The sequence below is a fragment of the Muntiacus reevesi genome, chromosome 1, assembly GCF_963930625.1.
Source record: "Muntiacus reevesi chromosome 1, mMunRee1.1, whole genome shotgun sequence".
NCBI lineage: Eukaryota > Metazoa > Chordata > Mammalia > Artiodactyla > Cervidae > Muntiacus > Muntiacus reevesi.
In genome coordinates this window covers 6,625,310-6,642,570 of record NC_089249.1, presented here as the reverse complement: position 1 = coordinate 6,642,570, position 17,261 = coordinate 6,625,310, and the positions used below count along the sequence as shown (strand labels likewise).

At 40.6% G+C, this 17,261-nt stretch overlaps 1 protein-coding gene across 1 annotated transcript in view; it reads left to right on the top strand.

The window, feature by feature from the left end:
- Positions 1 to 13,641, top strand: part of LTA4H (leukotriene A4 hydrolase) — a 32,693-nt gene extending 19,052 nt beyond the window's left edge. Inside the window, exons 10-19 of the mRNA XM_065920930.1 lie at positions 953 to 1,023; positions 1,469 to 1,580; positions 2,270 to 2,414; positions 3,532 to 3,635; positions 4,062 to 4,132; positions 6,741 to 6,795; positions 9,293 to 9,388; positions 11,857 to 11,939; positions 12,584 to 12,688; positions 13,358 to 13,641. Of these exons, the coding sequence (XP_065777002.1) occupies positions 953 to 1,023; positions 1,469 to 1,580; positions 2,270 to 2,414; positions 3,532 to 3,635; positions 4,062 to 4,132; positions 6,741 to 6,795; positions 9,293 to 9,388; positions 11,857 to 11,939; positions 12,584 to 12,688; positions 13,358 to 13,475 (960 nt within the window). The 3' untranslated portion in view covers positions 13,476 to 13,641. The remainder of the gene's footprint in view (positions 1 to 952; positions 1,024 to 1,468; positions 1,581 to 2,269; positions 2,415 to 3,531; positions 3,636 to 4,061; positions 4,133 to 6,740; positions 6,796 to 9,292; positions 9,389 to 11,856; positions 11,940 to 12,583; positions 12,689 to 13,357) is intronic.
- Positions 13,642 to 17,261: the final 3,620 nt, after the last annotated feature.

Here is a 17,261-nt window from a genome sequence, read left to right as displayed (position 1 = left end):
TCATGGGAAATAGATGGGGAAACAGTGGAAACAGTGGCTGACTTTATTTTTGGGGGCTGCAAAATCACTGCAGATGGTGATTGCAGCCATGAAATTAAAAGACACTTACTCCTTGAAAGGAAAGTTATGACCAACCTAGACAGCATATTAAAAAGCAGAGACATTACTTTGCCAACAAAGGTCCGTCTAGTCAAGGCTATGGTTTTTCCAGTGGTCATGTATGGATGTGAGAGTTGGACTATAAAGAAAGCTGAGCACTGAAAAATTGATGCTTTTGAACTGTGATGTTGGAGAAGACTCTTGAGAGTCCCTTGGACTGCAAGGAGATCCAACCAGTCCATCCTAAAGGAGATCAGTCCTGGGTGTTCATTGGAAGGACTGATGCTGAAGCTGAAACTCCAATACTTTGGCCACCTCATGCGAAGAGTTGACTCACTGGAAAAGACCCTGATGCTGGGAGGGATTGGGGGCAGGAGGAGAAGGGGACGACGGAGGATGAGATGCTTGGACGGCATCACCGACTCGATGGACATGAGTTTGGATGGACTCTTGGAGTTGGTGATGGACAGGGAGGCCTGGTGTGCTTCAGTTCATGGGGTCGCAAAGAGTCAGACATGACTGAGTGACTGAACTGAACTGACAACATTTTATGGTTTGACCTCTTCATATATTTATGAAACATTTTCTAATGGAGTGATGTATCTATTTAGTATTTTAAAATAATGTTTAATTTCTATTTTTTAAACTTTACAATACTTTATGTTTGGCTAAATTGTGTTTTTTGTTTTTTTGCTGAACTGAATAATTCCTTGAATACCTCAGCTAATGTTAAAAAAACTGAAAATGTGGGGGGAAAATGAAATAAACTGAACAACATGGAATTGAAAAAAGTAGAATGCTTACATAATGAATTATTTTAGGTTAAGATAATCACTTCCATTTTTTCCTTTAGGTTATAGCACATGAAATATCTCATAGTTGGACAGGAAATCTAGTGACCAACAAAACTTGGGATCACTTTTGGTAAGATTTATTATTATTCCTTTTTTACTGGTTCTTGTTTTTTATTTCTTTCCCTGCCTTCCACCTGTCTGGATTGTGTGTATGTCTTTGTTATCATCTCTTTATAGGGTTTTTTTTTTTAAGTTCTGTAATATTTGTCACAGTGTCAGATAGAATAGAGGTTTTCAGCTGATGCTATTTAGTTCGTGGCGTGGTCACATTTTAACAGAGGGACACATAAAACCAGAGCCATGACTTTACTTCCCCCACTGCCACCTTCTGGGCTGAGCTTCGCACTGCTCGAAACTGAACGCAAGGAGGCCTTGCAGAGCGCTCCGCTTAGGCCGGAGTCTTCACACTATACAATTGCCCTGCTCTGTAGAAACGCCACAAAGAAAATATCTTATTGATCACATGCCTTTTTTCCTCAGCCATGCCGGTGTTTTTATTCTTTATTTTTTTTCAGGTTAAATGAAGGACATACCGTATACTTGGAACGCCACATTTGTGGGCGACTGTTTGGTGAAAAGTTTAGACATTTTCACGCTCTGGGCGGATGGGGAGAACTCCAGAATTCGGTAAATGAGTCCTACTTCTAATTAGCCTCCAACTAATAAAAATAAGTGAAGAAAAAAGAAAATAGATATGTTTCTGTAGGAAATGTATGCAAAATAAAACACAAGCAGTATTAAGTTATGCTCGTGGACAGTGACTCAAATTAAATTGTTATCAAGACAGAAAAAAAAGTAAAAGCATCCATCCCAGGTTGTGTAAGTGAAACTCAAAGATTCAGATTGCAAGGCAGCTTTACTTTACACTGTACTAAACGTCAATGAGAAAGTCATTTTTACTGGTGTGGGAAAGCAAGCAGATGCTGGTATTATGTTCTCTTGTCACATGTTAATCCTTATCCAGTGTATGGTTGTGTTCATGACTAGTCGGAGCTTACTGGGGCTTTGCAATGAATATATTCGATGACTCTGAATTTTATTTGGTGTATTTACGTTATTTATGTTATGCTAACCAGGCACTGATACATTGTTCTAGTTTAGGCAAGAAATATTACAGAATCTTACACTAGTAGCCATTCCATTAATTGATTTCCAGAAATGTGTGCTAACATATCATATAATTACCAGTCTGTAAATTCCACTAAAATTCAGATTCCCCTAAAGTTACGACACTGAGTAAAGTAACCCTTCCTTCCTGGCTTGTCTGCAAGGTGGTAACCAGACTTCATATTTGAACTTTTCTCTGTGTCCCACAGATAAAGACTTTTGGGGAGACCCATCCTTTCACCAAACTCGTGGTTGACCTGACGAACGTAGACCCTGACGTGGCATATTCTTCAGTTCCCTATGAGAAGGGCTTTGCTTTACTCTTTTACCTTGAGCAGCTTCTTGGAGGACCAGGCAAGTAGCTGGCATTTTCTGATTTTTTTTTCAAGAGTAATAGTTTTTAACTATTGTTTTAGCTCTATCTTATCCTTCCAGTTCATTCTTTATGTAGCTGCTGAAGAAATCTATATCATTTTCTGACATTACCTCTCTACTTGAAACCTTGAATAGCCCCTGCATTCTGAATTGTACTGCTTCACTTCAAAGGAAAAAAAAAACTCTTCAATAATTTAAAAATTAGGAAAATAGCTTGTGCTCATTGAAAACACTTAATGTGGTACAGAAGGCTATAGGGGTGACAAGTGAGAGTCTCTCAGTTTAGTATGTACGGCTCCGGGTCTTTCTCTCAATGTAAATGAACAGACAAATAAGTACCTATAGTTATTTTAAATACAGAAAATGGATCATACTATATATTTGTTCTATATTTTTTTACATTTGCTTTTTAATTCAATGATGGTTCACACATATCCTTGCATATCAGAATTTACAAATCTATCTTATGCTTTTTAATACCAATTGTATGGCATTTATGTTACCTTCCCCATGGATGAGCCTTTAAAAGTAGTCTCTCTCGAAATGAATATGAAAAAGAATACATGTACACACACACACGTGTAATTGAATCACTTTGCTGTGTACCTGAAACTGACACAACGTTGTAAATCAATGACACCTCAATTAAAAAATAAAAACTTACGGCTAGATAGGTAAATAACCATACTCTCTTTTGGACTTTGACTTAATGGATTTTGAAAGCCCTTCCTCATCTGGATCCATCCTGCCTGTCCAATCTGATTTTCCTCCTCTCTAGTCATACCTGGATCGTTGCTTTTAGAATTTATGTTGTGTATTCCTTTTCTGTGTCTTACGTCATCCTCTTATCTCTAATTAGGATTTCTCTTCTCCCTTTTACCAAATTACATATATTCTTCAAGGTACAACTTAAATTCTACCTCTGCTTTTGAACATTTTGACGTTATTCTATGCTTGTAGCCCTCACTGCATTTCCTTTTCTCTGAATGTTCTCTGTGGTTTGTACAGTGTGCCAAAAGAATATATTAACTAATTACTTATCTATTAATTGAGTTTTTCTTTTTTTTCTCTTTTTTCTTCTGTTTAAAAACCTTAGAGGTCTTCCTAGGATTCTTAAAGGCTTATGTTGAGAAATTTTCCTACAAGAGCATAACTACTGATAACTGGAAGGATTTCCTGTATTCCCACTTTAAAGATAAGGTTGGATTTTAAAAGCTTTCTTATTTTGCATGCCTAATCTATCTTTATTTAATGGCTATTTGTTAGGCTGATTTGAGTTACCTGATAGTGGTACTGGCCCAGAATTTAAGACTCAGTCTTACATTGAAAGTTTTCCTATTTAAAATGTGGTCTCAACAGGATGAACTAATGTGTAGAATTTTCCTATATCAGAGCAACCTGCAATATGTTTCAGAGATTTGTGTGTGTACCTGATTTTCCTATTTAAATTATTTAAAAGAATACTGCCGATTAACATACATTTATTTCAGAGAGACTTAAAAATTACCTTGCACATCAGTGTAGACAGAATTATACATTTGAGGACCTAAAAATCTGTTTCAGAATTTTTTTTTTTCAATAGAAAAGATTGTTCTGTAGCAAACTGCGTGTGCCTTCTCTTCTCAGGTTGATATTCTCAATCAAGTGGATTGGAACACCTGGCTGTACTCTCCTGGACTGCCCCCCGTAAAACCCAAGTAAGTGCTTACATTCTAATGCTTTCCTCTCATCCTCTGAGATCCTAGAGCTCCTCAAAGTATCTGAGAGAGTTTTATGCCTTCCTTAAGCTATTACTAGTTTGTACTAAGAGTTGAGTTCTTAGGTGTTAGAACCTTAACCCTGGGGTCAAAAAGGTAATTTCTGTGGTATTATAAATATAAATCAGTTCAAGTTATTGCAGGTAATTACTGAGAGGGCTTCTCTGGTGTCTCAGTGGTAAAGAATCCTCCTACAATGCAGGAGATGCGGGTGTGATCCCTGGGTTGAGAAGATCCCCTGGAAAAGGAAATGTCAGCCCACTCCAGTATTCTTGCCTGGGAAATCTCACGGACAGAGGAGCCCGGCGGGCTACAGTCTATGGGTCGCAGAGTCAGACATGACAGAGCAACTAAACAGCAACAACAACAGTTATCTAGTGCCTCCTCTCTGCACGGAGATGGAGAGAGATACAGAGAAGAATAAGATATTACCCTCTTCTTGACAACCTTTGCAGTAAGAAAAATAACACAAAAGACTTAACGTTCATTATTACAACAGTGTCATAAATTACCATCCCCACTTCCAGAGGAGGCATATTAGGCTTAGCTAAAGTGTCTTGCCAGAGCTTGCACAGCGGGTAATGAGAGTTGCCATTAAACCTTAGTTGCCATCAACCCATTATACTCCCTTTTAAACAAAGCATCCTCCTTAAAGCAGGGGCCTGAACCCTGGTCTTCCAAGAGTCCTTTTCAGAGATGCTGGCTATTCCGTGTTGCAGCCAGGACTTGCTGTTCCCTCTGCCTGAGTACTCTTGACCCAGTTAATTCCAGTCTCCGCTCAAGAACCCCTTTCTCGCGGGAGCGCTCCTCGGCCTCTCTAACGAGGTCAGGTCTGTCATTCTGGGCTTCTCAGTGCTGTGGATCACGTCTTCACAGTTGTTGCCATGATGGTAATCTTAGATTTATTTGTGTAATTATTAAGTCTTTCTCCTTCACTCCACTGAAGCACCAGGAGAACAGGGCTCCTACCTGGTTCACTCGTTACTTTTCTTAGGACCTGGCCCTAAGAAAGGGTTGCTTCGCCTGCCTGGGCTAATCCTTATTTAATTTTTTTCGTTCCAATGAGAAATTTCAGGCACCAAGAAACAGACCAGCTGAAGATTTTTTTATTTGTTACTGTCCTGCTGTTTCTTATGAAAGTCATGTTCTAATTGAAGGTAATTTACATCCTGAGCAGTCAAGGACCTCTGGTCCCACGTCGAGCTCAAGGGCAGTCAAAAGGGCCTGCCCACTGCCCACAGCCTGACTACTTCATGAAAATAAACTGGCAGCTGATTCAAAAAAGATCACTGCTGGGAAGTCTCTGGTGGCCCAGTGGTTCAGACTGCACCCTCTCACTGCTAAGGGCCCAGGTTCAATCCCTAGTCAGGGAATTAAAATCCCCCAAGCCATGGGGCCACAAAGCAAAACGCAAACAGAAAGAAGGTCACTGCTTTGACCCTTTTATTATCCTGCCCCAGGGCACAGGCTCTGAAAGCAAGTGCAGTGGTCGCTTCCAATCAAAACTTATCCCTGCAGGACAGGTGCCCCTCTGTGTTCTAACAGAAACATTTCACGTCAAGCAAGCATGACTTACAAACGAAGAGAGACGTTTTACAAGAATTTCACACACATTACATGGCCTCTTCCATTGTTGCAAAATGCACCATTTGTTTTCCAAGCTGAGAACGCATAAACCTTAACATAAGTTGCTTTGCTTAATGGTCAGGGCTCGTTAATTCTGCTTTCCTCTGAAGAGAGAGGAACAAAATCACGAGATTTCGGAGTCTCCCAAGGGTGTCACCATTATTTCCCCATCATCTAGAACAGTGCCTGTCACATAGCAGTTACTGGCAGATCTGGTGGGTGATTATATGGCTGGAACCATGGGAGGCAAAATCCACGACAGCAAGGACCTTGTGGTGTTTGCCATGTTGTCGTGTGTACCCACAGCTGCTCCTGCCATCAGAAAACACTGAACATACTCAGCCCAGCCCAGCCCAGCCGCTTCAGCACACACTACTGAAGCGTGTGACTGTCTCTGCTAAGATGTTTTGGCATTCTCTCCAATGCATAATCCAGTGTTGGGGCTTCCCTGGTGGTCCAGGGGTTAAGAATCCACCTTGCAATGCAAGGGACGGCGGTTTGATCCCACACGCTTCAGTAAGCCAGCACGCCACAACGACTGAACTCAAGCTCTAGAGCTTGTGCTGCGCGGCAAGAGAAGCCTGCGTACCACAGGGAGAAGACCACACAGCAATGGAAAGCAGCCCCTGCCTGCTGCAGTGAGAGAAAGCCCTCGTGTGGCAACAAAGACCCAGCACAGACAATAACAATACATTAAAAAAAACTCCGGTGTTTCATTAATTTGGTATCTCCTTGGATTTCTGTGTTCTTAGAGGATATCAGTCATATTTACATCAGGTAGATTTCCTATTGCCAGCACTCTGGGTTTATTTTCAAAAGAACTTTGAGATTTAAGTATGTTCTATAACTTCAGAATGGCATTGATGCAAAAGCATGTGGCTTTGTATAAAATATAAGCTCTAATGTTTTTTCATCGTTGCAGTTATGATATGACCCTGACAAATGCTTGCATTGCCTTGAGTCAAAGATGGATCACTGTGAGTAGTGATGCATGGTTTTTGCCTCCTTTTCGAATTGTGCAAATACGTCTCTACTCAATGAACTGGGGGAGTGGTGCTTTACTTATGAACTCATGTGCTCGGAAAGGCTATTCATTCAGTCTGGTTTGTCCAAAATAATATATACCAGCCCCCAGTGTGTAAAGTTAAATTTGAGGGGAAAACAAATGGATGTTGATGGTATTGGTTCTGATTTTTCTTGATCTTAAAAGGGAAAGGGGAATATAGGCCTCTTAGGGGAGGGGAAATGATTTTTGCTAACGATGAATAAAGGGGCCCTTAGAAAAAAGATAGGGAGGCATCGTTTCCCACAAAGTTCGGGAATGGAGTGTAAGAGAAGAGTAGAAAGCTCCAGGTGTTAGGAGAACCAAGGGAGAGCCAGCAAAAGGAAGAGAAACCAAGTCAGGAGTAAGGCAAATCAGGAAAACAGAACAAGAAACCATGACAAAGATGCTCTGGTTTTAAATAAAATATGAACATAAGAAAATATAAAATTCAGCAGCTCCTGTCAGAGTAGCAGGCTGACTGCACACATAGGTACCTCCGCCATCAGCGCCTCCACGTCTCATTCTCCGCTCGGCCCACCTGGCCTTGCCGTGTGACCATGACCGTCAATTTTGGCTTTATCTTTCCCCTGCGCTTTATGTTTTTACCACTAATGAGTATATCCTCCATAGTTTAAATCTGCATGTTTTTAAGCAAAGAATGAGATCTGTTACTTCTAATATTGAGGTAAGTTTCTAAAAAGGGAAGAAGTTCTGATATTAAGGGCATTTTGAAGGGGAAGAAGCTATAAAATAATGTTTCTATACAAAGATTGTATATGCATACATTAAATTTTCTGGCGGGATATACAAGGAACTTTTTTTTTTAATTTAATTTTTTTTCCCAATTATTTTTATTAGTTGGAGGTTAATTACTTTACAGTATTGTAGTGGGTTTTGCCATACATTGACATGAATCAGCCATGGATTTACATGTGTTCCCCATCCTGAACCCCCCTCCCACCCCCCTCCCATCCCATTCCTCTGGGTCATCCCAGTGCACCAGCCCCGAGCACTTGTCTCATGCATCCAACCTGGACTGGCGATCTGTTTCACACTTGATAATATACATGTTTCAATGCTGTTCTCTCAGATCATCCCACCCTCGCCTTCTCGCATAGAGTCTAACAGTCTGTTCTGTACATCTGTGTCTCTTTTATGTCTTGCATATAGGGTTATCGTTACCATCTTTCTAAATTCCATATATATGCGTTAGTATACTGTATTGGTGTTTTTCTTTCTGGCTTACTTCACTCTGTATAATGGGCTCCAGTTTCATCCACCTCATTAGAACTGATTCAAATGAATTCTTTTTAATGGCTGAGTAATATTCCATGGTGTATATGTACCACAGCTTCCTTATCCATTCGTCTGCCGATGGACATCTAGGTTGCTTCCATGTCCTGGCTATTGTAAACAGTGCTGCGATGAACATTGGGGTGCACGTGTCTCTTTCAGATCTGGTTCCCTCAGTGTGTATGCCCAGAAGTGGTATTGCTGGGTCATATGGCAGTTCTGTTTCCAGTTTTTTTAAGGAATCTCCACACTGTTCTCCACAGTGGCTGTACTAGTTTGCATTCCCACCAACAGTGTAAGAGGGTTCCCAAGAAACCTATATTAATAGTTCCTTATAAACCAGAGAAATACAAGGAACTATTAATATAGGTTTCTTTTTTTTTCCTTTTAAAAAAAATTATTTATTTTTTAAATACAGGTTTCTGAGGAGTGGGACTTAGAGACAGGAAGCAAAAGCAGAGGAATTTTTCATTTGGTCCTATTTGATTTTTTTTTCCAAACCTTTGCATATATTTCTTTTAAAAGAAACCCTAGTTTAAAGTAATTTGAAACTATTTTAAAAGATTCTAAAAGTACCCATTTTGATAATCTTTATTCATATTCCTTAATCATTTCCTCAAAGATAAATCACAGTGAATCCCAAATTGAAAAGCACAGAACCACTTTTTTTTCCTTAGACAGTTTCCAAAATTTAAGCAGGGGAAAAGAGAATATGTGGAGATGAAGGGAAAGATCTGTTTGTGGCCTTATGTGTTCCTTAGTGTCGTATTTTAAAGAATATGCAATTTGATTTTTTACCCACATTTTTGAATTGGCCTGTAAATTACCTGCCGTGTATTTTGCAGTGTTTCTTTACTTTGGAAATCTATATAATGCAAATGGCAGAGGATGTCAAAAGTTTCCTCCACTCTTAACAGTCTAATTTTTCTTAAGTAATATAGATCTAGGAATCATATCAACTCTTTATCTTACACTGATGCCATCTCAGAATGATTTAAAATAGCTAATGCTTAATTTTATTTTTTTATAATCTTATGTATCCTTGTATTTCTCTTTCTTAACTTTTATGTCAGATAAACCAATACATTTTGTTGAGTTGTACATGAATGTAAATAATCAGGCAACATTTATTTCAGGCCAAAGATGATGATTTAAATTCATTCAGCTCAGCAGACCTAAAAGACTTCTCTTCCCATCAAGTGAATGAATTTTTAGCACAGATGCTCCAGAGTGTAAGTACTAACTCAAAATATTAGAAATTAAAATGGGCATAAAGGCATAGCATTGGGAAAATATTAATGTGGAAACTAACAGAAAAAATGATTTGTTAAAATTCATTTGCCTACTTAAAAACATTTGTTGATTGAATGCCTGCTATGTTTAATATGTTTAATACAGTGCTGAATATAAAAGTATGTAAGAAAGAAATATCTCGTGTCCTCAAAAAGTTTATAAGCTACTAGGAAAGGTCACACATGCAAAATTTAGCAGTAAAAGGAGGAATTTTAGGTGTCATTTGTGAAAAAGGGGAAGAAGGATTCCCTTCCAACTGGCATAATCAGGAGGATTTGGGGGGACTGGGGACTGATCTGAGCAGAACAGAGTCAGCAGGGAGGTAGAAATTCAAGTCGGAAGGAGCAGAACATAATAAGAGTGGCCGGTGTCCAGGAGGAGGAAGCTGTGGGTTTGGGAAAGAGGTTAATGGAGAGAACAGGAGAAAGGCTGCTGGGACCCGACATGACAAGTCTTGAATGCCAAGCTAGGAATGTTAGATGTGATTCTAGACAGGAGCAAAGGATTTCACATTTTAAACGATGAGTCATCTGATGCAATGGTGATTATGATGACTATTCTCCTGATGCTGGGGAGGCTGGATGGAATGAGGAATGCTGGCAGTGAAGTTCCTTGGGAGACTTGAAGGAGCCCAGGACAGGAGGGAGGGAGCTGGTGGGAAGGGAAAGAAACGGACAAGGAGAAGGAGATCCCAGGATGGAGAAGGGGATTTGGGGACTCACTGGATTAGGGGTTAACAGGAAGAAGTCCAGGCAGATTTGACAGTTTCAAAGCCAGGGGATTAAATGAATATGCACAGCTGAGAGGAGATGTTGTATGTTGAGTGGGAGACAGTGAGGTCTTTCTTATTACAAGACAGGGAACTCTTAGGTCTAAGGACCTTAAGAGGGATGGAGACTTTTTGAACAGAATTTCTTGTGGAATTGATACAAGATGAGGAATAGCCTTTTACATCAACAGGGGCTTTAAAGCATTTTTTTAGTGCATGAAGCCGTCATCACACACTTCTGTAGTCCCTCCTGCCCTGGCTCCTGGCCCTGTGAAAAGAGAAATGATGGGGTGACTGGGGAGCAGGCACATCTAACACTGGGAGAGTTGTCCCAAGGCCACTTGGGACAAGACCTTAAGCTGGCCAGCCTGGCTTGACTTGGAGCTTAGCTGAACTGAAACAATTCGGGAAGGGTATGGCAGTCAGTGAGAGCAGAGGTGGTTAATGAGTGGGAGTGAGGCTCTATAAGATAAAGTCATGGCTGGAGCAGAGAGTTACCAACTATCTCACAGTTCCTCAGCCTGCATCTTGCAGGCACCACAGACTCTCCGCTTGACCAAACTGAACTCTTCTTTCTCTCCTTCACCTAAACTGTTCTCCTTTAGGGCAGGTTAACCTGGGCACAGGGGTTTCCCAGATGGCACAGTGGTAAAGAATCCGCCTGCCAATGCAGGAGATGGAAGAGATGTGGGTTTGATTCCTGGGTTGGGAAGATCCCCTGGAGGAGGAAAGGGCAACCCGTTCCAGTTCTCTTGCCTGGAAGATTCCACAGACAGAGGAGCTCCGTGGACTATAGTCTGTGAGGTTGCAAAGAGTCAGACATGACTGAGCACACTCTCTGACACGCAATTTGGGCACAAGAGTTGATGAACCCCTGAAACTGTACACATAAGTTTGTGTTTACATATGTACTTCCCCCTTAAGGAAAGAGTGCATATTAGTCATCAGATTCTGAAAAGGGTCTGTAAGATAAAAATTTAAAAACTGCTCTTTTGTAGGGAAATAGATAATTTAAAAGGGATTTCAGAGGAAACATCCAAAGATAACACTGGGGGAACTCAGTGAGGAAGAAAACTAACTGTGATTGAATCTGGAGAATAGAATAAATTTAAGATATGTAAAGTATAAGGAAGAACTTGAAATTCTGGAAAGGGTCTGAAAGTTAGTATTTATATACATCCAAAAGCCTCAAGAGAGTACTTCTCATTTAATTCTCCATGTATCTTGCAAATTAAATTAACCCTTGGCTTGCAGTGCTTCCCTGGAGGCTCAAACGGTAAAGGGTCTGCCTGCAGTGCAGGAGACCTGGGTGAGGAAGGCCCCCTGCAGAAGGAAATGGCCACCCACTCCAGTATTCTTGCCTGAGAATTCTGTGCAGCCTGATGGGCTACAGTCCACGGGATCGCAAAGAGTCGGACACGACTGAGTGACTGACACTCTGCCCCCTAGCAGGACATCTGTATTTAGAATAAGTTTTGCACAAAATTTATCTCAGTGTGCATTTGTTTATTTTTATGTAACTTATTGCTATATTATACACTATTGAGGATTTTAATCTGGCTAAGAATTTCTCTCCCACTCTTTTCTTCCAAGGAATCCTGTTGAAATGACACATTATACTTCTTTATTTTGCTCTAGGCACCTCTCCCATTGGGGCACATACAGCGAATGCAAGCGGTGTACAACTTCAATGCCATTAACAACTCTGAAATACGGTTCAGGTACATCGTTGTCACCTGTCTCTGCGAGAAAGTGGGAAGCTAGCCTAACAGGCAGAGGAAGGGGAAGCCGCATGATGAGACGTACATGAGTCTCGAGAAATCCTGTTAAACTTACTGCATCTATAACAGATTTTATAATGGTCTTTAAGGAATAGTTGCAGTGTCTGTAATATGATCATATTAATTTTTGTTAGAATTTTCTGTAAGCTTTTCTTGCCTTTAAAAAAATTAGAATTAAGGATCCAGTGGTAAATCGGCACTCTTCCACAGCTAACCAAACGGGCTCTGAAATGGGAACAGTCAGAGATCTTTGATTCTGTCCATCTTTCTTAATTTAAATTTGGTAGTATAAGCCTGAATCAAGGTTTAATTCCTTCAGAAATTGCATATGTTAGGCCCATGAACACCTACATAATCCAAATTCTAAAACATGGTATTTTTCAAGAACACACTCTTCTTCCTTCTCCAATTATTGAATGATATATATAAGGATTTGAAATTCTCAGAATAAGGACATAATATAAAGTGGTGTACAGTACAGCTATAATGGGATCATTTATCATTACAAAAGTTTTCAGATATGCTTCTCATATCCTGTTTCCACCTCATTTCGCACCCTATACCCCCTAAAATCCTCCTTTTAGATGGTTACGACTCTGCATTCAATCAAAATGGGAGGAAGCAGTTCCTCTGGCTCTAAAAATGGCAACTGAACAAGGAAGGATGAAGTTTACACGGCCCTTATTCAAGTAAGAACCAAGTCTCACTGGGCTTTGACTTTACATTAAGAATGAGAAAGAAAAATCTTAAACAGATATTTTTGTTGTTGCTATAATACTTTGCAAAGTGCAATCTAAAAATAACATTTTTAAATTTGTTAAAGATTATAGATATAATTTTGGGATAGGAGTTAACACTTCTAAATGTTTTAAATTTGAGATGATTTCGTTAGCTTTTTAAGAAGATTATCTGTTATGGGCCAGCCAAATAGGGTTGGATGCTGCTGAAAAGGAAATAAATTGAAGGCAATCTTATATACACAGGAAGATCTTTAAAATCAAGTAGAAGATCACTGGTGAGTAGGGAAGGACAAGAAAAAAGTGTCTGAAGTTAAATGCAAGAAGGCTAAAGCAGGTAAAGCCAAACCTGTTTAATTCAAACATTGTAATTAGGTAGAAGAATAGGTTGCTTGACATATAATAAAGGAATGCTTGGTAAAATTGAAAAAAAGTTGTTATCTTGGCCACAAGATACAATTTAAAAATACCTCAGTGAAATTATTTTGACTATGAATTTGACAGGAATTCTGAAAAAAATATAACCTGACATATCTATTATTAATCTGTTTGCTTTGCAAGCATAATAAGATTTGCCAAAACAAGTCAACAAGTCATTATCTTTTTTTTTTCTAAACACAGGGACCTTGCTGCCTTTGACAAATCCCATGATCAAGCCGTCCGTACCTACCAGGAGCACAAGGCATCCATGCACCCCGTGACTGCCATGCTTGTGGGCAAAGATTTAAAAGTGGATTAAGGACCTGCATGTTGCTGATGACAGATATTTCTCTTTTTAAAATCAAATTCTTAAAAAAAACACAACACTTCAGCTCACATTGTAACTAAAAATGTCTTTTTAGTTTTGGCTTTTTATTGTTTTGTCAGTGATTTTTTTTCGTAAATAAAGCTGAGCTACCTCCCCCTGCTCCACCCCTGGTAGCGTGTTCTTTGTACAGTGAATTTTAGCAAAGCTTAACCTTTGATTTATAAATGTCAGGTTTTTCAATTATTTCATATTCATTTTCTCCCTATATGGTCACAAGATAGACATGTCAACATATTATTATTTACCTCTTATTTTAAGCGCTGTAGTTTGAGTCTTCTATACACCAAAAATTCAGCATAATTAAGATTTTTCTTTTTAAATAAACTTACACATGAATACTTGGTTAGATTTGTTCATCACCCAGCTGGTGGACATAGGATCAACTCCCTTACCAAAAATGTATAAACTTGTGGGAGCACCCTGCTTCCCATACCTGGATCCCCCTGCTGGCCTCTTCTCCTGTCTGTTAGGGTCAGATGGTCAACCTGAATACCCTGCTTCTTCCTTCAGGTATACCTGACAATCTATTCAGCCTGCCTCATGTCCTTAGTGATCAGCTAACATTCTCCACCAACAAACAGCATACAACACAGAGAAAGAATTAAAAACAATACAACTTGATCCAAATGAGAGCAATAAAGTTCCCCCATGAAGGTAATGAGGCCCTAGGGTGCCTCAGCACAGAGTTTGGGAACCACTGTTACATTAGTTAGGATGCTTTGATCGTAAGTGATAGCAACCCCGATGACTAGACATCAGAAAGGGAAAAGGATTATTTTAAGAATACAAGGTAAGGCGAAGTTAGCATCTGAGGACAGACAGAAGGGCGCTGCACCAGGACTGGAGAAACATCAATACTCTTATCTTCCGTTTCTATTTGCAAATAGTGGGACACGACTGAGTGACGGGACTGAACTGGTCCACACTGTATAGTCTGGCTACCCCTAGCCTTACTGTTGCAGATAGCTCTTACCACGTGGAGAGACTGCCCTCATTCCAAATTCCCACAGGTGAGATTCTGACCCGGCTTTGATCCACCCGTGGCCAAGTAAGCTCTAGCAAAGAGGAATGGTGTCTTGAAGGATAAATGTGGGTGGGGGTATATCATCGTTAAATACCCTCCAAAAGTGCTAATGTAGTAAAAAGAGGGGGAAAGTCTTAAATTGAAGCGAACACCTTGGCCCTTCTGGTAATCCCGAGACTTCCCGCTCTCACTCTCCCCAACAGCCCTCTCCCTTTGGGCATTTCTACGCTGCACTGTGATTCTGTTTCTCAAGGTCCTGCTCTCACTCACTCCATGCTGGGACTATCAGAGGACAGAATTCAGCTCAAATTCATGGTATATAATTACCTTCTATGTGATTGTGTGCATGCTCAGTCACTCGGTTGTGTCTGACTCTGCAACACCATGGACTATAGCCTGCCAGGCTCCTCTGTCCATGGGATTCTCCAGACAGGAATACTGGAGTTGCCATTTCCTCCTCCAAGGGGTCTTCCCAACCCCAGGGATAGAACACGCATCTCCTGCTTTGGCAGGCAGGTTCTTTACCACTGGGGCCACCTGGGAAGCCCTAAGTGATTGGATTTGAGCAAATCCATGGACCCAGATGATGCTGTAGAAGTCTTCCCTTGATCTATAAGCATACCCCATACTCTAAGCTACTGTCATTTTTCAGTTACACTGATTAGTGATACTGAGCCTGAATTGGGGCCAGGGACGCAGGAGGGTGGTCTTGGAGGATGTGATGGAGGAGGTAGAGGGTGCTAAAGACAAAAGTTCATAGGGATTTACCTGGAGTCAGCTCAGTGGCAGCTATGCTTATTCAGCTAATACACTTACTCAGCTCAACATACATTTAACTCAGCTAATAAGTGTATGGCAACCCACTCCAGTGTTCTTGCCTGGAGAATCTCAGGGACAGAGGAGCCTGGTGGGCTGCCGTCTATGGGGTTGCACAGAGTCGGACACGACAGAAGCCACTTAGCAGCAGCAGCAATAAGTATATGTTGAATGTCTTTGTACTCAGCAAATACACTTACTCAGCTCAACATACACTTACTCAGCTAATAAGTGTATGGTGAATGTCTGTACCAGGCTGGGTTCACACGTAATTTCTGAGTGAACAAAAATAAGTAATTTCCGGGCGTGGAGAAGAGAGAATCATCCAATGTGGGAATGTACGTTGGTGCAGCCACTGTGGAGAATAGTACGGAGGCTTCTCAGAAAACTAAAAACAGAACTTCCATATGATCCTGCAGTCCCACTCCTGGGTATATATCCAGATAAAACTATTCAAAAAGATACATGCACCCTTGTGTTCATAACAGCACTATTCACAATAGCCAAGACATGGAATCAATCTGAATGTCCATCGACAGATGAATGGATAAAGATGTGGTACATATATATAGGCACTTCCCTGCTGGCTCAGTCGGTAAAGAATCTGCCTTCAATGCAGGAGACATGGGTTTGATCCCTGGTTTGGGAAGATCCCCTGGAGAAGGGAACGGCTACCCACTCCAGTATTCTTGCCTGGAGAATTCCAAGGACAGAGGAGCCTGGCAGGCTACAGTCCACAGGGTCGCAAAAACTCAGACACAACTGAGCAAACTTTTACTTTCTTTCTTTAACATATATATATAGTAGAATACTACTTAGCCATAAAAAAGAATGAAATAATGCCATTTGCAACAGCATGGATGCAACTAGAGATTATCATACTAAGTGAAGTAAGTCCAAAAGAGAAAGATGAGTACTACATGATGTCACTTACATGTGGAATCTAAAATATGATACAAATGAACCTATCCATGAAACAAACAGAATCACAGACACAGAGAACAGGCTGGTGGCTGCTACTGGTGAGGTGGTTGGGGGAGAGAGGGAGCGGGAGGTTGTGGCTGGCAGATGGAAGCTGTTGCATATAGTATGGATAAACAACAAGTTCCTACGGTATAGCACAGGGAACTTTAGTCAACACACTGTGATAAACCATGATGGAAAAGACCATTTTAGAAAGAATGTATATATGTATATACAACTGAATCATGGTTGCTGTCCAGCAATAATTAACACTGTAAATCAACCATGCTTCAATTAAAAAAAAGTTCTATATAATTATGCTAAAGAAGAAGGACAGCAGCCCAGAGAAGGTCCATCTACCCCCACTGAAGGGTGTAGAGGATGCTTCCCAGAGAAGAGCAGGCCTAAAATGAGATTGAAGAAGTAAGAAATATCTAGCCAAGCAAAGAATGATCACTCATGATGCAATGAAGATCTCGTGTGCCTCAGATAAGACACGGTGTAGCCAAATAAATATGTTTTTAATATATTGTCTTAAAAAGTCTCAATGATAGTCATCACAGGCAATTTCCTAGCATTCCCACTGTACAAGGTGCTGCCCTAAGAGCTTTACATGTATGAACTCATTTAGTCCTCCCCAAAGCCCTTTGAAATAGGTACTATTATCATCTCCATTTTGTCGATGAAGAAACCGAGGCCCAGAGAAGTCAAGTTTCTTGCCCAGAGGTCGCACAGTCAGGAAATGGCGGGGCCAGGATTTGAGCACAGGTAGGGATTCCCAGGTGGCGCTGGTGGCAAAGAACCTGCCTAACAGTACTGGAAACGTGAGAGCCAGGTTTGATCCCTGGGTCGGGAAGATCTCTGGAGTAGGAAATGGCAATGCATCCCAGTATTCCTGCCTGAAGAATCCCATG